The 22,169-nt window shown below is 36.2% G+C and overlaps 2 protein-coding genes across 4 annotated transcripts; both read right to left on the reverse strand.

Annotated features, from left to right (window-relative positions):
- Positions 1–249: 249 nt before the first annotated feature.
- LOC110917724 (root allergen protein) lies at positions 250–1,015 on the reverse strand. Its single transcript, XM_022162182.2, has 2 exons — positions 763–1,015; positions 250–694 (listed from the first exon to the last, which is right to left on the reverse strand). The coding sequence occupies exons 1-2, from the start codon at positions 941–943 to the stop codon at positions 402–404; spliced, it is 474 nt and encodes a 157-aa protein (XP_022017874.1). The 5' UTR covers positions 944–1,015; the 3' UTR covers positions 250–401.
- An 11,225-nt stretch (positions 1,016–12,240) lies between these two features.
- On the reverse strand, positions 12,241–16,007 carry LOC110916594. Of its 3 annotated transcripts, XM_035985826.1 has the most exons (7): positions 15,561–16,006; positions 15,054–15,265; positions 14,764–14,953; positions 14,361–14,446; positions 13,812–13,903; positions 13,352–13,601; positions 12,241–12,430 (listed from the first exon to the last, which is right to left on the reverse strand). In XM_035985826.1, the coding sequence occupies exons 1-6, from the start codon at positions 15,810–15,812 to the stop codon at positions 13,357–13,359; spliced, it is 1,077 nt and encodes a 358-aa protein (XP_035841719.1). In that variant the 5' UTR covers positions 15,813–16,006; the 3' UTR covers positions 12,241–12,430; positions 13,352–13,356. The 3 variants fall into 3 exon arrangements, 2 of the variants coding, with proteins under 2 accessions (XP_035841719.1, XP_022016990.1); XM_022161298.2 differs by lacking the exon at positions 12,241–12,430 and having other exon boundaries at positions 13,185–13,601; XR_004884385.1 differs by lacking the exons at positions 12,241–12,430; positions 13,352–13,601 and adding an exon at positions 14,119–14,271 and having other exon boundaries at positions 15,561–16,007.
- Positions 16,008–22,169: the final 6,162 nt, after the last annotated feature.

Below are 22,169 nucleotides of genomic sequence, written 5' to 3' on the forward strand. Positions count from 1 at the left end.
GTCAGGTGTTCAATTTATGTATAGCTCGTTTTTCCTGTTTTTTTTTTAAATCTAGTTCAAACCTCGCTATGACCCGACCCGAACGAAGACCGCCCCAAAAATTTTAACGTTTTGTTATGAAAATTTTTAACACCGATAAAAAATGGACCCCATTGAAAAACTTTCCTGGATCCACCACTGGATATATATGATGCTTTGTCGTAGTAAAAACATATTACGTTCATTAAAAACGTTAACATAGATCTCATCCGTGGAATACAAAGTAAACAAAACCTATTAACAAAGCCAAAGTATGCAATATACTCAATCTTCAACACAAGCACAACAATAAGCAACATGGAACATTGTCCATTATTTCAAACCAAAACAAAACAAGAGATAGCAGTTGATTGAATGCTCAATCAATAAAGTTCGGGATTGGTAGCGGCATAAGCTTCAATAGCCTTGTAGGTTTGTTCGTACAATTCCTTTTCTGCCTTAAGAGTCTCCTTGGATGGTTTTTCATCACCTTTGCACTTATAAATGATTGTCTGCTTGTATATGCTTCCCTCACCAGAAGGTGTGATCTTAACATGTTGGGTGACGGAGTCTAATATACCCATCAAGTTGTCACCTTCAAAGAATGTGTAGCTATAGCTAAAGCTGCTCTCATCAAAAGCATCAACCTTGTACTTTGCGTGTGTAAATGGGACGGCTGTGTCAAAAAAATCTTTCGTTTAGATAAAGAGGACTAATCCGATAACGTTGAAATAAAACACTTACCATCACCAAATGTGAACAACTTTATCGTTCCAACACCTCCATTGCCTTCGAGTGTCTCGACAGACTTGAAAACTGCAGGATTGACCTTAGGTGCAACATTTTCGAAGTCCTTAAAGACCTTGAAAACCTTTTCAGCCGGAAAGGAAGAAGCGATCTCAATCTCATTAGTAACTGTTGCCATGATTAAATTAACTGATATAAAACAAAATGGAAATGGTTAAGAAGAAATGTGTTTTGTTTGTGATGAAATAAGACTTAAGTTTTTGGTATTTATAGACTCAAGGAGTAAACTTGAAAGCCATCAATTTTTTAAGCCATCAAGCCCATCAGTTTTTGGTATTCAGCGAGCCATCTCGTGCGGAGGCAGTACGGTCTCCGGAGGAACGCCGTAATCAAGTCTGACCAACTCAGCACAAGCCTGGTTAAAATAACGTAGTATGAATAAATCTTGGCTAGGGCCGCCCTTTAAATGGTGTGACATTGGGTCACTAAAAAAGGAAAGTCGCCGTTCAAAAAAATAGACTCAAGGAATTAACTTGAAAGCCATCAATTTTGACTGATTGCTCCTAAGGATAACCAAACATGAATATTATACATTTTTCTTATTACCGTCGTGGCACGTTCGTTTTTATTTTTTATTTTTTTATTTTTTTAAGGAATCTTTACAGGTTATCTACCAATAATAAATTATTATCATAATATGGTCACTAAACATCTTATTCGTTTTTCCTCATACAAGGACAAGGTACAATAAAAACTATTTCATAACTTTAAAGAACAATACTCTCATAAGTATGGAGTGAAAATCTGATTTAAAAAATATAAAAAGAAATATTGGTAATACCCTGTGCTAATTCTAACCTTCTGGGTAGCCCAGTTGGCCAGCCCCACCCACCCTCTCCCTAGAGGTCCCGGGTTCGAATCTTGGTGTCCGCATCTCACGGCCAAGCTCTTCGCTCTCGGTTGGGTATTCACCCCCAGGTAGTTATGGGGCTAAGCTAGCTTGTGGAGTGTAATCACTCCAGCGGTTGGGAGGACCGTAGAATATCCCCCCTGCTAATTCTGTAGGCCATTAAACAAGATCATAAAAAGTAGTTGATGCAACGGACGAGAAAAATGATATATAGAATCACAAAAAAATACAAAAATAAATAGCAAATGTATCTGTTTTTCCAACTTGTAAAAACTACGAGCAACAATAATTAATAAGCAAAACTGGCAAATACAATCTAAATAACTAAGGTTGAGATGGTGATTGATTTGTTCGAATATGCAACAAAAAAGCCTCTGATTTGAATACGAAGATAGAAGAAAATAGATCTATTTCTTGAACTTAAAACATCTAGAAAAGCGGGAGGGTTGGGTTGACTAAATTATCAGACATTAATTTGGCTTTGCTTTGCAAATGGGGCTGGAGGTTTAAGAATGAACCGGATAGCTTATGGGTTAAAGTTATTAATGCTATTCACTCGGGAAGATTGGTATGGGAGTTTTTACCGTTTAACAAAGCGATTAGAGGAACTTGGTCGAATATATGCAGCATTGTTAGTAAAACGCTTATTGACAATAAGCCTCTTCGTTGTCTCTTCAAAGGAGAGGTCGGTTCGGGTTCGGACATTCTTTTCTGGTTGGATCCATGGATTTCCGAGGCTCCGCTCAAGGATTTATTCCCTCGTCTCTTTCACTTGGAAGTTGTTAAAAGTTGCTCAGTTTATGATCGTTTGTCCGGAGGTATTTTGTGGCTTTGGAAGAGCGATCCGGACGGGGCCGAAGAGAGTCAGGAGCTGTCGACACTTTCGGGTATGGTTTCTTCTATTATTCTCGGGTCGGGTAGGGACAAATGGAAATGGTTGGGTGACGCCTCGGGCATTTTTTCGGTTAAATCAGTTAAACATCTTCTGGTGCGGCCTAAATGTAATCCGGATTTTGTTGTGATTAATTGGAGTAAATGGATTCCTATTAAGTATAATATTCTGGCTTGGAGATTGGCGTTAAACCGTATTCCGACGTACGACGCCTTACTGTCTAGGGGCATTGTTAGTCAGCCGGGAGTTTGTCCTTTGTGTGGCGACGCCGACGAGTCTGTTCCTCATCTCTTCATTTTTTGCCGTTTTGCGGATTTGGTGTGGCAAAAGGAGAGTAGATGGCGTCGAATTCCGACTATCTTTGCTTTCTCCATTAAGGACCTCTTTGAAGTTCATAAGTTTAGCTCTGTGGGCCGGCTGGCTTCTAAGATTTTAAGAGGCATTATCATTATCTCATGTTGGTGCATTTGGTCGGCGAGAAACAAAGCGGTGTTCGAAGGCCAGCGGGCGAAAGTGGAGGAAATTTTTTGTAACATCAGGTCCATGGGTTTTTTCTTGTTTAAACATAGGTCTCATTTTCAGTCGATTTGTTGGAGTGATTGGTGTAAATTTGTAATTATGTAACTTTGTCTTGTTTTTGGGTTGCCGGCTCGGTTTTCGGGTCGGTTTAGTGTGAATGGAAGTTTAGTTTCAACAAAAAAACATAAGAAAAATAACACATTTCTAATAATTTTCAATAAATACATCTACATCATTATTATTTTATTCCATGGCAATACTAAAACTTAAAAAAATCACAAAAACTGGTATGCCATCCTTGGCAAACGTGTAAAAAAACTTTAATGAGAGCTATAGTTAATGGAACAATGAGAGTTTCAATAATTTTTCCTTATAATAAATGCAACTGATTTTACTTATTTTTTTTGAACGGCCAACGAATCCTCCAAATGGGCTACTGGCGAAATTCACCACATCGGGATACACTCGCCTTCCGAACCGGGGAAAACCCCCACCTAGGGCCGAAGCCCGTGAACACTCGCCCGAAGGCACAACAGTGCGGTGAGGTAAAACCCGCTCAGTTCAAGGATCGAACTAGCGATCGCCGCCTACTCGCCTAGTCTCCCATCATCACCAGGTGCCGCAGAAACTAAATGCTAGGGGCAGGAATTGAACTTGAGTCACTTGGAACACAAGGTCTCTCCCTTACCACTCCACCACTAGCTCATTGGCAACTGATTTTACTTATTATTGCCAAAAATTGGGATCATGTGATTGATTTTACTTAAAACTTTACAAAATGTATGTACAGTGAAATAAACAACTTTTTACCATGTTCATATTACATAGGCAAGTTTCATCAAAAATAAGGATGAGATCGGTATTTGTAAATTCGTTAAATATGGGTACCAGTACCAGTACTAAAAGCATTCAGTGTGGTACCAATATTTGTGTATAAAATTTGGTAAAACACCGGTATCGTATCGAAAATACTGGTACCGAAAACATCAAAAAGTTGGTACCGAGTGGGTATCAAAAAATTCAGTATGGGAAATCCGATATCGGTACCAAGTCTCAAATGTTTATCCCTAACTTGAATCCAAAACCTCCCCTTAGTGTTTTAAAGGCATTGACTTTATCAATGGACCATCATTCCATCTGTATAAAAAAGTAAGTAAAAATTACTGGAAGAGTAAATTGCCATTTTAGTCCTTGAGTTTTATCCAAATTTGCCATTTTAGTCCAAATAGTTTTTTTTTGCCTCTGGGTCCCTGACTTTTCCCTTTTGTTGCCATTTTGATCACATACACTAACTCAATCTTTAACCAGGGGTATTTTGGGATTTTCATTTTAAATATTTTCAATTGCCATTTTGATCCAATTCCAAAAAATGAAAAAAATTCCAAAAATTCCAAAAAATAATAAAAAATAATAAAAATTCTAAAAAGTTCTAAAAAAAATACAAAAAATCCGTTTCGGCGCGAACCGTTTCGAGCTGAGCCGTTTCGAGCTGAAACGGTACGGATCGAAACGGTTCAGCTCGAAACGGTTCAGCTCGAAACGGTACGGGTCGAAACGCTACGGGTCGAAACGGTTCGCGTCGAAACGGTTCAGCTCGAAACGGTTCGGGTCGAAACGGTACGAGTCGAAACGGTTCGCGTCGAAACGGCTCAGCTCGAAACGGTTCGGGTCGAAACGGTACGGGTTGAAACGGTTTGCGTCGAAACGGTTCAGCTCGAAACGGTTCGGGTTCGAAACGGTTCGCGCCGAAACGGATTTTTTGTATTTTTTTAGAATTTTTTAGAATTTTTACGATTTTTTAGAATTTTTATTATTTTTTAGAATTTTTTGGAATTTTTTTGATTTTTTGGAATTTTTTTGATCTTTTGGAATTGGATCAAAATGACAATTGAAAACATTTAAAATGAAAATTCCCAAAATACCCCTGGTTAAAGATGGAGTTTTTGGATGGAGTTAGTGTATGTGATCAAAATGGCAACAAAAGGGAAAAGTCAGGGACCCAGAGGCAAAAAAAAACTATTTGGACTAAAATGACAAATTTGGACAAAACTCAGGGACTAAAATGGCAATTTACTCTTACTGGAACAATACTTGATGGATAAAAGCAAGTTATTTACGAAATTCAGTTGTTCGCAAACAGTTCATGAACACACTAGTCTCGAACACAAACTAACGTAGACGAATAAAGACGAGCGTAAACGAACATTTACCTTGAAAATAAAAAATAAAAACAGTGTTAATCTTAAAAATTGGACATAAGTAATTAAATACAACCATCAAATGATAAATCAAAACACAAGAAGTCTACAACAATCATTAGACGATAAATCAAGTTTAACTAACTTAGACGTAATTATTTTAAAGTTTAACTAACAAAGACATAATTATCCTAGAAAGTATTTAATGTCCAAATTTTAGCTAACACAGAAAAAAAAAAAAAACAAGGTTTCAAGTTTTCAATATGTTTAGATAAAAGGTTTATTATTTATTATTTTTTAATATAATCAAACGAACATGAACAAACGTAAACAAATGAACATAAACGAACGTAATCGCACATATTACCGAACGTTCATGAACGCAGTCAAATGAACGAGACCTTTGTTCGTGTTCGGTCGCTAAGCCAACCGAACGGAATTTTTTGTTCGTGTTCGTCCATTAAGCTAATCGAACGAACATAAACGAACTTCCCGTCGAACGGTTCAAGAACGGTTCACTAAACGTTTGGTTCATTTACGGCCTTAATTATATGTTTAGCCCGAAGGTTTTCTTTTTCTAGTTTTCACTATTTACCCTTACACTTTTTATAATTACTACTTAGATCCTTAACTTTTAGTTTTTTTTTTTTTTTTTTTGGTTTCTTTTAAGGCTGTTTTGTCAATATCAAACATCTTTGCCCCCATCGACTTTAATAATGATATATTTACCTCATCAACTCTAATGATGATATGTTTAAATCCTCAACTTTAATAAGGTATTCTTTTTTTTTTAATTTTACATATTTGCTGTACACTTTATTATAATTACTATTTAGACTCTCAACTTTTGATTTTTATTCTTTTACTGAATTTTTTGTGGTTTCTTTTTAGTTTTTGTCAATGTAATTTTTTTTTTTCTAATTTTTTCATATGTACCGTCATAACTAGGTTAGTTAAACTACATTCGAAGCCACAACATATATTCGTTTTTTATGGTTATAACAAGTGTTGATTTCGTAAACCGATAACGTTTCCGTTACTTTTGAAACTGCTGCGACATGGTTTTTTTTTCTTCGCGTAGACTGGCCCATCGCACTAGTTGATATAAAATTTGCAAACCATTTGTCGCGCCCACAAACACCAGGAATTATTTGAACGAGATATATGGAGATGGTTTGTAATACGAAACTTGGTTCTTCAATGGCCCAATTAGTTTGAGAGGATATATAACCTGTTGTTTCGAAGAAACATGATAATATTTAGAGTAAATTACAAAAATGATTATGCGGTTTGCCTTAAATTCTGGATTATATCCAGATGGTTTAAAGGTTAAGGATATAGTCCCCAACCAATAACCACCTATTTTTTTCATCCAGTATCCATTGGTAAATATGTGATGTGCGTGAATTATATATAAATACTTTATGAAGGTATTCTTTCACACAGATTCAACTCAAAAAATAGTTTTTACCCTATTGTTTTGATAAAAAAAAAAAACTGGTGAAGATAATTTTATAACCAAATCGAGAAAGTGGGGTGAGGTGCTTGTAAAAATGGTAAGTTTGGTGTTTAGGATCCTTAATTAACTGTCAGGATCCTCGGTTTAAAGAATAGGTTACAAGTCAATTGAAAGTAAGATGTGATGAGATAAATATGACTGCCATGAATAAATAAGAATACAAGCGATATGTTACGTGGAAAAAGCCTTTGATCTTCTTTATGAAGATGATCTCCGGCACAAAAAACCCCGGGAGCTTGAAACTACACAACTCTGGTCTATTAATCACTTGAAAAGTTACAAACGAGAGCTTTGGTCGATCGAAACTAAGTGTTATAGAGCAGTATGCAAGTGTTACGAGTGAGTTGGGTGTGTAAGTTATGCCTAAGACGATCAGATCAAGCTAATTTATAGTACAGAGCTCAAAACAAATCCTAACTATAATTCCGAGATTCTCGGGATCCTGCGAAGAAGACCATGTAAGTTAACGTTACAGCCTGACAGCCTCATTCAACACGTTTCCTTCAACAAGTTCAATGAGAAATCTGCAAGAGCTCATCCACCAGCCGTTATAAGAGTATATTCATGTGAATAATTCCTGAGAGGGACAAGGAAATTATTAGTAATACTGAGGTACAAGATCCTTAGCCATGTTAGGATACTACTGTATGCTAAAGACAGCAGGATCCTGAGTATAAAAATTTACCCCCAAATTTTATGGTTGTGGATAACAATTGTAAATTTTTTAAATTTCAATTGTAAAACGTGTGAATGGGATTAAAGGATAAAATTTCGACTCGGTTACCAATGTAGTTTTCACCGTTGTGAATCTCATTATAATAGAGTAATCCAAAGAACTAGGTTAGTTCTCTCCCATTCTCTTTTACCTTTCTCTTTGTTTTAACCAATCAAACCTGCAAATGGTGAAGAAAACTCTCTGATCCTTTATCGTCCTAAGTTTACGGATCAAAAGATCCTAGAGTCCTGTGAGGAAGAGCTTTGTTCCTTCTATGATCAGTGCACTGAGCGGAGGAGGGCTTCTCGTGTTCTTCCTGAAAATTCTGTCCAAGGGCGATCTGTGCTCCACCCAGTGGGTGTACTTCTTTTTCTACCCTTTAAGCATTGGGTTCACTTTTCCTTTCTCTCCCTTTGTTAACGAGTTCATCGAAATCACCAAAATCTACTATTCCTAAGCCATGACTCTATTGTGTTGGATTCTCTACATTCTTGATAGGCTTAATCAAACCCATTCTATGGACATCAGTCTTTCAAACTCACCGATGTTTATGAGTTGAGAACCCATGGTACCTGTCGTATCACACTTCGAATCAAACTTGGCCAACAACCTTTAGTTCTAAAAACCAAGCAGAACGATAAGGACTAAGAAGACCAATGTTTCGTTGTTCAAAGAGATTCAATTCCCAATGGTCAATCACTGCTAGTTCACTAGGTTAGTAAGGGTAGGGCTTATCAGGATCCTCGTATAATCTTCTACATTCATAAGTTACAATCTTCCACCAGTTATAATCTTCTATATTCATAAGTGTTTCGGTGGTCTTTGATTACTTCCGTACACATTATCATATTTCAAACTTTCCGAAATAGCATTAGATATGGTCTTCGAAGTGGACGTCGTTTCGGATGTGAACGCATTGTAAAATTCATTGTAAAATTCCTCTTCCATGATTTTGAGATGCTCGTGAATCACCTGCAAACAATCAAACAAACACTTAAACAATTTTTAAAATCAAACAACACTAAGATCTTGGTTCGCGCGGATGTAGGTATCTTGATCCATGTGAACTGACAACAAGCTGATCCGCACGAACTTGTGATGCTGATTCGTGACTATTGTCAAACCTAGGTCTGTGCGGATCTACTTGTTGATCCATGCGTACACATCAGTGAGTTCATGTTGTTCAATTTTGATAGTTTTTTAAAAAAATTTCAATGTCTTAGGTTAAATTTAGATCTGAAACTTTCAAGGGTTGATTTAAAAGTTAAATTCGCACACTATGTTGAAAAATCAGACGTTTTTAACCGTAGATTCTTCGTAAATCTGAGTTTTAAACTTGAAAAGAAGTGTAGAAGATGAGTAGAAGAAGAATGATGAAATTCAACTCTGATTTGCATGAATTCAACTTGAATCTTGTATCTTTAGTCCTTGCAGTCAATCCCACGCTCTGATACCACTTGATAGTGCGTTGTAGGATCGATTCTGATGCACTTGAATGCTCCGTTGATTGCGTAGATCTCGTATCTTGTGCGGAATCCAAGTACGAGAGTGGATTGAACAAGAACAAATAATTATAAGTTGTTTTCTATTGATTGATTATCAATACAATACCATGAAAACAAACTGACAGAGTTTCTGCTCTCAGGTCTTCAAAGATACCTCGTTACAAATGAACAAAACACTCCTATTTATAGGCAAGGTCCATCCTCACTAACCTATTCACGAATGGACATAATTGCGGATCAAGAACCTTGTGCGGATCAACATATACTTACGGATGCACATGTGCCGACGTACTCCTTGCGCACGGATCAGCAAATACAAGAAACCCTAGTTGTGCGTTCAGTATATGACTCCATCCGTGCGGACCAATTGTGCGCGGAATCGTGCGGGTTGGCATGATTATGTTTAAACATTGTTCAACCTTGTCTTGTCTCATCTGTTCAGCTACTACGATACATGACGGAAGCGATAGACATATGCACTCACAAAAGTATATACATTCTAACTAAAACTGAAACTAATTTCTAATGAAAAACGCACAAACTATACAAGAATAATAGATGTATTTTACAATACATCACCCTACCAACTATTACACCTACCCAAGTATTTATCACCAAGTATTGCATCTACAAAACTGAATGTCTTTACACAATCAACATCCTAATCTAAAGAAAGCTCTCAGTGTAACATCGAAGTTCCTTATGATGTTATAAACTCACTTGCACATAACCACATTAGTTTAAGGAGGTAAAGGAACTAAGGGTGGAGGGTATAGTCAAACACTTTAGGGTGTTTGAGTGAAATCCTATCCAATAATATTATGCCATGTCAACTCCCCATTCCATTCCCCATTTTGCACTCAATCAGGGGGTATAGTCAAAATTGCGGTGAGTAGGTTAAAAAATAAAAAAATTGTGATTGGTTGAAAGAGGTTGGGACCCACCATTAAACCTCCCTCCCTCCTCTTCCCACATCGGTGAATATACACCGAAATCATTCAAAATTGCGGTGAGTCAAACAAGGCGGGGCGGTCACCGATCGGTAAACTCCATTCACCGAATGGGTTTACCGAACCTATACTCTCCACCCTAAAATGCAAGCATGAGTTTTGTAGAGTAGATCTCAAACTTTCACAACGTCCTACCGCAATGACCATTTCTAGGATTGATGAAAAGTAGTTTCGTATCTAAATGTGTTTGAGCATGACAAAAGAAATCGTTTAATAAGGTATTGATATGGGGAGCATGGAACATTTGTCAAAGGTCCTACCGCAATGAGGTAAAGGAACTAAAATGTCATAAGGAGAATAATAACTGGGTAATTCAGAATTTGGATGATGGTTAATATCAAAAAGTCAACATTGGTCAAAAAGTCAACTCCAGTAAATGGATAACTTGCTCAGTTGGATGGTGTTGGCACTGGGTTAAGATGATGGACACTACGGATTACGGAACGTCTACAACATACGACAAATCTTGAAGGCAAAATCGCCATAGAAAAACCAATACACGAGTACAAAGTATCAAAAAAAGGGTGCAACCACATTCTGATGACGAACTCGCTTACGATGAATCGATATACTTAGTCCTGAAGACGGATATTGAACACTTAAGGAAGACAACGATGATTATATATCTAAGAATTAAAACGCATTCACGATTTATAATGTTTTTTAACGAATTAATTTTCTAGCGCTTTAAAATATTCAAAAATAAAAAACAAGAGCTTATCGAGTCTATTTCATACTTCACTATTTTTTTATATTTTAAAAGGTTTTAAATATTCACAAAAAAAAAAAAAAAAAAACTCCATTATTATTAACCGATTACATGTTAACCAATTAAAAATAGAGTTAATTACACAAATGGGTCCTGTGGTTTATACCTAATTTCGCCTTTGGGTACTAACTTTATTTTTTAACACGTTTAGGTTCTATGGTTTTAATTTTGTAACACCTTTGGGTACTAGCACCAAAATTTGTTAATTAATGACTAAAATACCCTTGCATTTTTTTAAGTTTATCAATGTAACACATTTGGGTACTAACACCTAATTTTATTTAAGTTTAAATTAATTTTACAAAATCTATTTATTTTTTTTATTTTCATTCTTTTATTATATCTCTTAATTAACATAAACTCTATTTATTTTTTTTATTTTCATATTTTTATTAAATTTCTTATTTAACATAGAATCTATTTGTTACAACAATATTTTTTTTAAATATATTTTTTTAAATAAAATCTACTAGCTATATAGTTTTATGTAAATTAAATTTCTTACTCGTTTTAAATAATGTAAACCTTACTCGTTTTCAATTTTGGATTGAAATGATTGATAATAATAAATATCTTTCATGTAAAAAAATTTAAGCCTTTTTTTAACTCGTTTTTTTTTCATTTACATTTTACTATTTTAGAAAGATATTTAATTTACATAAAACTATATAGCTAGCTATTTTAGATAAAACTATATAGCTAGGTATTTTAGATAAAACTAAAAAAATTTAAGCTTTTTTTTATCTCGTTTTTTTTGTAAAAAAGATATTTAATTTACATAAAACTATATAGCTAGTAGATTGTACTGGTGCAACTAGTAGATTTTATGTAAATTAAATATCTTTCTAAAATAGTAAAATGTAAATGAACAAAAAAACAAGTTAAAAATGGCTTAATTTTTTTTACATGAAAGATATTTATTATTATTATTATTATCAATCATATATATCCAAAATTGAAAACGAGTAAGGTTTACATTATTTAAAACTAGTAAGAAATTTAATTTACATAAAACTATATAGCTAGTAGATTTTATTTAGAAAATCTATTTAAAAAAAATACCGGTGTAACAAGTAGATTTTATGTTAAATAAGAAATTTAATATAAATATAAAAATAAAAAAAAATACGTAGAGTTTATGTTAATTAAGAGATGTAATAAAAAGATGAAAATAAAAAAAATAAATAGATTTTGTAAAATTGATTTAAACTTAAATAAAATTAGGTGTTAGTACCCAAATGTGTTACATTGATAAACTTAAAAAAATGCAAGGGTATTTTAGTCATTAATTAACTAATTTTGGTGTTAGTACCCAAAGATGTTACAAAATTGAAACCATAGAACCTAAACCTGTTAAAAAATAAAGTTAGTACCCAAAGGCGAAATTAGGTATAAACCACAGGACCCATTTGTGTAATTAACTCTTAAAAATAACTCAACCGGTTATATGGGTTATGGACTTTGAAACGCTAATGCTTACAATTTGTATTCTTTCATTCTTTATAAATAAAGTTTGTCAACCTCTTTGCCCAAAAGAAGGATAACCGGCTTCGATGTAAACCGTGAATCTGTTGGTTGGCGTGTTAGCTGGGCTGACTGGACTCGCCAAAACAATTTGGTTTGACGATCTACAATTTACAAAATGGTAAAGTAATCATATATCATCATCATCATACTCAGTAAATTCCATCAATAGCAAAGTTAAGGTAGGGTTTGAGGAGGGTAGATGTAGACAGCCTTATCTCTACTCCGTAGGAATAGAGAGGCTGCTTCCAGTAAGACCCCCGGCTGGTAGGAATAAAGTTATCATACAAAGTCTCCTAAAAATAAGATGCGTACAAAGACATAATGGATCATAAAATATAACACGATACTGAGAAATATCTCACAATGTCGAGAAAAAAAAAACACAATGAGACGCAAAAAAAAAGAGAAAATGACACAAATAAAGAAAAAACACAATGTTAAATAAAAAGACAACGATCTAAACAAAAATTCTAAAATCTACAAGCTAAAAATCCAAAAACGAAAACCTAAAAATCTCATATTGTAGGTTTTGACAACAAGGTACCAATGACACTTGAATGAGTTAAATTGGAGCTCGCTTGATACCCTTCCTACGACTTCCTATATTTAGGAGACTGTATATTTCAACCTTACCCTGATTTGGAAAAATACAAATAACAAAGGTAAATTCCAAAATGTGAACCAAACCATCAAACCCAGCTTTTAAAGCCATGAAACCAACCATGTAAATCTCAAACCGGCAAACTGATTTATCTGCTTCTTTTTGGATGGTTCAATCGGTTACAGCCATTTATGAAACCCCTTTAAAGGTCATGCCATGAACCAAACAAGAAATTTGAAAGGTAAAAACAAACATAATCCAAAATTTAGTTTCTATTTTAGACAGAGGAACATTAGTTACAGATACTATTCAAGTTTGTACAAAACTATCAAAACCACAAGTTTCATCGTTTGTTTAACGAAACCTTAATCAAAGAAAAACTATCATATCAGTTTTCAAGAAAATGATCATATTCATTTACCTGTTTCAATGATTTTTGAAAAACATATAATCTGGGTGATGTACGTCCAAATTCCTGAGCCAATTATCAGTTGACTTTATTAACGAGTTTATTTTCTCGGTGCCATGAACTCCATCTTTGGTCCAGTCAGCATCCTTGAACTTATAGACAGCCATACCAAAAATCTGTAACGAGAGCTGACACGGCATTCGGGCTTCATGAACCTCCCTAGCCGTTGAACCACGAGGGTGCACACCATTCCCATCTGTACCTGGATGGTCAACCGACACCGTTTCAAAAGGAGCAGGTCCAGGTAACGAGTTTCGGTCATGTGGGTTAACTTTGCTTTCGGGGAACACTTTGTGTCCCTCATTTTAAAAATTAATGTATGACTGGTAAGGTTACAAAAAAAATCTATATATATATATATATCTTTATTATAATTTAATACGATCACAAAAACAGTAAAAGAGGAGCTTACTTCTTAACGGTGTTGACAAGGAATGAAAAGTCAAAAAACTTGTATCAACATTTTGAAGGGATGGGCCCACAGGTATTCTGTATATTGGATACCTACAAAATAAGGGTACAACTTAGATCAGTGAATTGCAGTATTGCTTATAGAAAGCACCGGTGCTCCGAGACTATAGTCCCCGAAGCTGAAGTGGAGAAGCATATATTTTAATAATTTTGATAGGTAAATAGGTTTATATCATTATGTACCTAGGCTTGAATATAAATAACTTCTAGGCACGATTTATATAAAAAAAAAAACCGCTATGTACAACCTAAAAGGCTATATGCATAACCTCCCGATGAACAAAATCAATTTTGTCACATGCCTCATGTAGTCATGTACTTCCGTTTCATCAAGCAGCCAAAAGCGATCTATTAGTCGCCTAACCGCGTCAGACGCCTAGGCACACTTTTTAAAACCAAGACTGCAATAACAGCAATATGCATCCACTTCGGATTGAAAAAACGTCCGGAAAATAAAATGTTCATGGAACATATAAAAGTAAAAGCTTACCAAGCCACAGAAATCCAACTTGACTGAGTCAGGTCACAGCTCCTATACGTGTTCAGTTCAGGAAACTTGAATTCAAGGTCTGATATCTGTAAGTGAAACATATATTCAATATTTCATGTCTTATAAAATGTTAGTTATGTATAGGTATTTATATGAAAGAAAATATATATTTACATGATACTGATATCCTTATCCCCATGAATTTGGACATAACTCAGAGGCAGACCTATGTGATACATGCATACTCTGAACAAAATAGTATTGTTGTGTTCACATCAAGGCTGCCTCTTAAAAAGAAGAGCTCTAACCTAGGCTATCCAACATAACTTTGATGATGCTATTATTCTAAAATATGAAAAAATTGCAAAGAGCGAAAGAACATGTGCATGTTTGAATGACTTACCTTGCTGGCGAGAGGTTCACGTTGAAAGGGTGATGCGCGTTCAAAATACTCTAATACTAAAAGGCCTGGAGGGTTCCTTATTTCCACCCCTTCATCAGAATCTTTTATGGCCACTGGAGCAGGTCCACCTGCCTCATAGCTACTGCCATCACCGCTGGATGACTCATAGTCACTATCCTCACCCGCCCGCCTGTACATGAAATCAATATAATGATTCCTTATTTGACCATGCATTAACAAGTATGGTAGTCACTGTCTATACATAATGTACATACGGATATTCATGTTACCTTATGCTTGTTGTAGGTGCGGTTGGATCAACATATAGTTGAATAGCAGATAAAGACGGTGCATAGTATTGGACAACAGAATCCCGTTCATTCAACACTAGAGGAACTCCAACTCCATACGCACTCCATTCCTTAAACGATTCCCAAAGATCACCAAGTAAAAAGTACGGGTGGTAATCGTCTTCACGATTCCTCCATCCCTTCATGCTAGTCTATACATCAGATGACCACAAATCAAGACCATATTTCTTATATCATTTAACAAATTAAAACACACAAACAAAACCCTCATTCCATCCGTACAGATTAAAGATGCATAACAAATGTCCACTTTTAAATGTGCATGAATTCAACTAAAGATAAAAACAACGCAGTTGAATCTCAACAATTTGTTTCTTCTTTGTTTCATTCTTGATTTTAGATTTCAAGCATCAAAAGTGCATAATGCAAAAAAAAAAAATTAAAAAGAAACTCCACATTTTATCATTCAAACATTTTATCAAACACCTTGGGGAAATGCTGTGCAGTGATAACCGGAGTCGTATGCTTCATAAACCGATCCAAATTAGTGACCACAGCACTACTTCCACTGTTAATACTCATCCAACGCTCCGATTTCTCCGTTTTTTCTCGATGTTTTGGTTGTTCTACTTGCTGTTTATGCTTCTGCTGCTGTTGTTGTTGTTGATTGTACCTTCTCATCGCCGGCGGGCTGTAAAACCTGTCTTTCCGGGCGCGGATCCGACCCGAATTCGACATTTATCGGATATAAGGTAGGAAAGAACTTGAAGTTTTGAAAATGGCGATTAACAGAATCAAGAGAGGATATGATTGAAGTGATTATATGTATTGATTGTGTTTGTAGTCTGTTGAGTTGAATTGTGGGGCTTTTTTTTTGGAAGTTTTATGAAATCTTTTGTTAGGGTTTTTGAAAGGGAGAATTGGGTGTTTTGGAACAGTTTAAATTCAGTTTGAAGTATGTTACAGAAATGGTCCCTTGGGTATTGATGAATGATGATGATGATGCGTATGTGAACTGTGAAAGAAAATAAAAGTTGCTTAGAAATGTGCAGAAATTACAAAATTAAGATTTGTGTTGCTCTTTGATTATTGGATTTTATCATTCTTAATTATTAGTTATTGGCCGCTGTCACCCCTAACTATCATTTTGACGTTTGTCACCTTAAACTTAACACTTAGTATATTATGTCACCACGTCGTTAACTGATCACAAACTTTTGATCCTGTTACTATACTTTTGGGGGTGTCATAGGGATCATAGGAAGGTTTTAGAGATCTTAGGACACCCCCAAAAGTATAGTAACATGATCAAAAGTTAGTGATCAGTTAACGACATAGTGACAGAACACACTAAGTGTTAAGTTGGGGGGTGACGGGCGTCAAAGTGATAGTTGGGGGTGATAGCGGCCAATAGCCAATAGTTTGGGGTGATAAAATCCAATAACCCTTTTTTAAATAGTTTCTAAAATTTTGTAACCAAAAGATGAATGTTTTTAGACTAATTTGATCATTGAAGTGCATTTAGTTAAACAATTTAAGCGTTTATTATAAACTAGTGGGTATTAATCCGTGCTCTGCGAGGGGTCGAATGTTCAGACGACTCGACTTTAAACATGAAAAGTAACCTGATGTTATTTTAAGTATTTAATAACGTTATTATTAACTTATTTAATAATAATACTATACATATAGCAATACCATTAACTTATTTAACTAGTGTGATAACCCACGCTTCGCGGTGGGTATTCAGAGGTTTCACTTTATTACGGTATCGGCACTCGCTATAGCGACCAAAAGAGTAGCGAAACGTGTTCGGTTCGTTAAAAATATTTTAAAAGTAAATAAAAGATATTTATTCAATTTCAAGTTAACTAAAGTATGACTTTTGTGAAATATAAATATTTTTCAAATTAAACTAATAACACAACTAAATACAATTAATGAGGACCATTGATAAATACAATTACAATATCGTAGCAATAATCTCATTCAACTAAACAACCTCGTAGCAATAGGCAGAGGGGTACTATATTATACCATCTGATATAAAGTGTTTTCGACGACGAGGTTTTAGGGCAGTGGCGCATGACGGTCCTCTTTCCTACCATCAATCAAAACATCGTCAACCACCAATGGGGATGTTGGTGTTAAGGATTCGCGTCACATTCTAACTAAGCTGAATAATCCTCCGACAGGATGAACAACAGCTGGATGCTAATCGAACCAAATCAACATCCAAAAATCTCTGACGTATACAATCGTGTTCTTCACCAATTCAACCTTTGAGGATATTTACTCAATTTATCTTTCCCTTTAACTTTTTTATTTTTTTCTTGTTTTTTATGACGCATACCATCTAACATAACCACTAACCATCAGCAAAGGGTTAAAACTTCAATTTTTCACAAGTTACTTTAAATTAGTATTTTTTTTTTTTTTGAAAGGCTTTACTTTAAATTAGTTAACTTTCTATATTGCATTTCTTTATCTTTAAATATTTATAATTTAGCAATAATTGCATATTTCCTCTTAAAAACACTTTTAATTGCATTTACCCAAGTCTAAATAAAAATTGCATATTTTTCCTTCCCTGTTAAAATGACTAAACTACCCTTCTTAAACTCTCCACAAACACTATCAAACCAAACACACACAAAGCCAAACAGCTCTTTACCTCTCCCTCTCGATGACAGACCGAGAGTCACACCGGCCGGCCACCGGCTTTCTTTTGTTTCTCTGACACACCACCCACACCCCCACAACTCTCCCTCGTTCTTTCATCTCCGGTGGCAAACCGGAGCAACGCCGGCTGTCTTCTCCGGCCGCACACCCTGACACACACCCCACCTTGCAGAGTTAACAGAGAGAGACGGAGCTGAGAGAGAGAGAGAGAGAGAGAGACGGCAAGATTTCCGGCGTCAGTGCCGCCGTTCACGGCGGCGGAGACGGTGGGTTTCAGATGAAAAGGTTGGTGTACAAAACTAATTATTACTGAAATTTGGCAATTCTCTTATAGTTTGTTGACAGCATGAGCACGATTATGTTGTTGGAGTCAAATAACGGTCATATTGACTGAGTTTAGCCGCCGTACCTTTAAACCTTGTTCATATGTTTGAGTTTGTTTCTTTGTTCCAGAAAACTGTCTTATTACATCTTCTTGCTTTGGTTAGGCTTATAAGAATTATATATGTTTTCATTCAACTTTAATAATCAATAACATTAAAATGCAGTTTGATCTCGTTGATTTTGCAAGCAGCAGTGGTGCATAGTGTCAATATTCAGAGATAATGTCACCCATGTGATTGCCGCCACAGATTCAAAAGGTGCCGGCGCAAGAACATATAAACTGTTAATGGCCAAATGGTCAAACCTTTGGCTGTCTTTTTCATTTTTTGAATATTGTTACATTGAATTTTTATGGTTGTTTTTTTAGATGATTTTTTGGTACCGTAATGGATTAAAGTTTTGGCATTTTGTTTTCTATTTAGATTTTTGTAAATTGTATTTTTTATGATTGTTAATCTAGTTCGTGAGAAAAAATAATAAAAAAAACTTCATGAAAAAATGCAAGTAGTGAAAAAAAGACAAAAACTAGTAAAAAAAGGGTAAATCTGCAATTTTCTAAAGTTTAGTAAAATGAAGGTTAAATAGTCTTTCTATAATTTAATTTTAATAAATTAAATCAAAATGGGTAAATTTGCAATTTTACTAGTTAATAGAGGGGAAATATGCAATTTAGTTTTTGGCTTGGGTATATATGCAATTTTAAAATTTTTTAAGGGGATATATGCAAAAAGCCCTATAATTTAAATTAGTTAACTTTCTATATTGCATTTCTTTATCTTTAAATATTTATAAAACAGCTAAATTCGGTGACAAAGAAAAAGAACAATTTCTCCCATACATGAGTAGTATTACGATCATCTACATTACTACCTTCCCTTCAAATTTATGATAGTTTTGATCCCAATTTACGACCCCGCTCTTACCAATTTATTTTGATAGCTACAAAAAGCTCTTTTCCTTAACTAATTTATGCTTTTACACTTTGTTTCTGGGTCTTTGTTAAAGATCTCCATAAATTTTCTCCCAAACACACTCTATTAAGACCGTGGGGTATGGAGCTTGGGTTGGGGCGTGGGTTGGGGGAAAACGCCCAAGCCACCACCCCGGGTGGGCTTGGGTTTGGGGCGTGGCCCTTGGGGCTTGGCTTTCAAGCCGGGCGTGGGGCGGTATGGCCATGCTAGTTGGCTGAATCTCATTGGCTCGCCCGCCACGTCAAACGGGTCTTTTGAATTTCGAATTTTAAATTTCAAACGGTCCCCCATCTTCTATAACCGCCACCCGGGTCCCCCAAAGGCCTCTATATATGGTAACCCCAACCCACTGGTCCCCCCATCCCACGAACCCAACAACCCCACCGGCTACCACTTCTGTCCCACCGGCTACCCCACTGGTCCACCCCTTCTCGAACCCGCTACCCCACTTCTCTTGAACCCAACCCCGCTATGGCATCCTGGACCCATGAAGAGGAAATTGCTCTCGTCACAAGCGTCGTTGACGCTACGAAGGGTCGGCCACCGGGCCAAACAAAATATTGGGTGGAAGCATTCAGAGCCTACCGACAGAACGTCGGTAACGACCGCCACAACCTCAACGCGTGCCAACATAAATGGCGCGAGCTACGGCCCAAGCTCGAGCGTTTCAAGGCTTATTACGAAGCCGTTCCCGGTGGCGATTTAAGCCACGAGGACCGGGTGGCGGTGGCTAACATAGAGTTTCGAGGCAAGGAAAAAAGGTGTTCGACAAGATCGACCTTTTTGAAATTTATTTAACGCTTTAGGTTTTTTTTTATTTTGTAATTTTTAGTATTATGTAATTTTTAATATTATGTAATTTTTAAAATTTTAATGAAGTTGTAGATTTTTTTTATAAATGTTGTGTGATTTTTTATAAATTTTTTGTAATTTTTTTTGTTTAATTATTCTGCCATGCGGTGCAGCCAACCCAAGCCCAACCCACGCCCCGCCATACCCCGCGGCCACGTAACCAGGCGGTGGGGGGGCTCCCATTCCACGTATCAGCATATGCCCCAACCCAAGCCCCACCATACCCACGGCCTAACCCTAATTCAATTTCTCTCTCTCCCATATTTTTCTCTCTTTGACATTCACAACAACCATCCAACACCACCATCATCAAACCCCCCATTGCTACCGCCTAAACGGCACAACCACCGACCCGCACCACCACCACACCACAACCACCCGTCATCTGCTATCACCACATAACAATCACCTGACGGCCACCACAACCTAATCGCCGCCACCATACCACCACCGACGTTACCGTTTCAACAGTCGATTTGACTGAAGTTAACCCACCAGAGAAGAGGAAAATGGTCGTTTGAGCTCGCTCAGATCGTTTGCTATGGAAGTAGCGTCCAGAGGTGGTTGCTGGCCTTCCGATGAAGACCGGGGAATGACGGTAGATGTGCAACAGTGTTCCCCCCCTGACGAAAACCCTCTATCTTTCTTTCTTGAAAATATACATCTCTTTTTAAATATGAAGTGTTTAAAGAGTTTAAAAATCACTAATAAATGACTTAAACCTAGAGTTTAAGTGTGTAAGAAGGTGGTTTCAAGTTTATGAAGAATGGTTGATTAAATAAAGTAACAAAACAACTTTTACCGTGTTGGGTTATATAAGATATGTTGATGATGAAAGCCAAACCCCAAGAAACCATATTCCTTTCCTGATGGAATAAAATTGAAGTATAATCTAAGTACTAGAAGTTCCGTCTCGAAAGCTTCTCAAACAACTAACTAAAACAGCTGAAACAAACTACAAGGTCAAAGTACTAGAAGACAAAGTACAAGTGCTGAAAAGACAAAGTGTTGGTCAACAAGTCAACAACTAGGTCAACAAGTCAAAGTTGAAGACCAAAAGACTAGTCAACACAGAAGACAGAAGTACTGGATTACAAACGTGTTAGAATTCTTCCGGTAGTTTTGGAATCCCAATAGTTTCCTTGTATTTTCAATAGTTTTAGTGTAATAGTTGTTTTATTCCAACTGTCCAGCAGTTAGCAGTTGCAGTTACATCATTTAATAGGTTGTTTACGGTCGCTTTCATGATTACGTCACTAGCAGTTATCTCCTCTTATAAATAGAACAATACATGATGTAATCTTTAGACTCTTAGAGTTGAATATCCTCTTATCAAAGAATCTAGAGAGAAAAAAAGTAGAAGAACTAGGAGAGAGAGAGTGTGTGTGTGTGTGTGTGTGGTGAGGGGAGTGAATTGTATTGTATTGTGATTGTTCTTAAATCATAATAGAATATATATGAATCATTTGACTATCATTTCCTAAATCCAATTGAGTATAGATTGATGTGTTTATTATTAGTGTTTGATTAATGGCCATATGCTAGTCACCCTAAAGTTGGCGAATAACATAGGTTTGGTAGCCAAGTAATGGCAAAAAAGGTTTGCATAAATCATATGGTTGTATATGTTAACTAAATCATATATATATATATATATATATATATAGGGGCAAGATCTAGAGAAAACGTCTAAAAGTGTGAGAACGGTGGGAACGATTTTGGTGTTGACATGTGGCGTTGATGCTAATTTACACTAAGGCTGGAGGGTGTGGGGGCGCCACCCAACCCAGCTGGCACTCTATAGCGCCCCACCCCCGCCATCGTCCACACCCCCGGCGCTATGCCGGGGTGCCATTGAACGTCCGCCACCGTGGTAACGAGCTCGAAGGGCTTTATCAGGTGGGGCCCATAACTTGTAAACCAATCAATTTTTTTTTTTAAATTTTGTTTAATAGGGGGCTCCATCCACACCCTACAAATTAAAAGGAGGCTCCATGGCTGACATGGATCTACGTGGATCCTACGTGGACTTGATAAAGCCACATGGGGCTCCAACCACACCCTATAGCCTATGGGTAATATTGTTAAAAGGCTCATCCACATGCCAAAAACCATGCACATGCAAGTCACATGCATATTCCACCATCTTTTTTAAACTCTCGTAACTTTTCTATGCGTTATTATTTTTTATTAAAAGTTACACCGT

Source organism: Helianthus annuus, chromosome 16 (genome assembly GCF_002127325.2).
Source record: "Helianthus annuus cultivar XRQ/B chromosome 16, HanXRQr2.0-SUNRISE, whole genome shotgun sequence".
NCBI classification, from domain to species: Eukaryota; Viridiplantae; Streptophyta; class Magnoliopsida; order Asterales; family Asteraceae; genus Helianthus; species Helianthus annuus.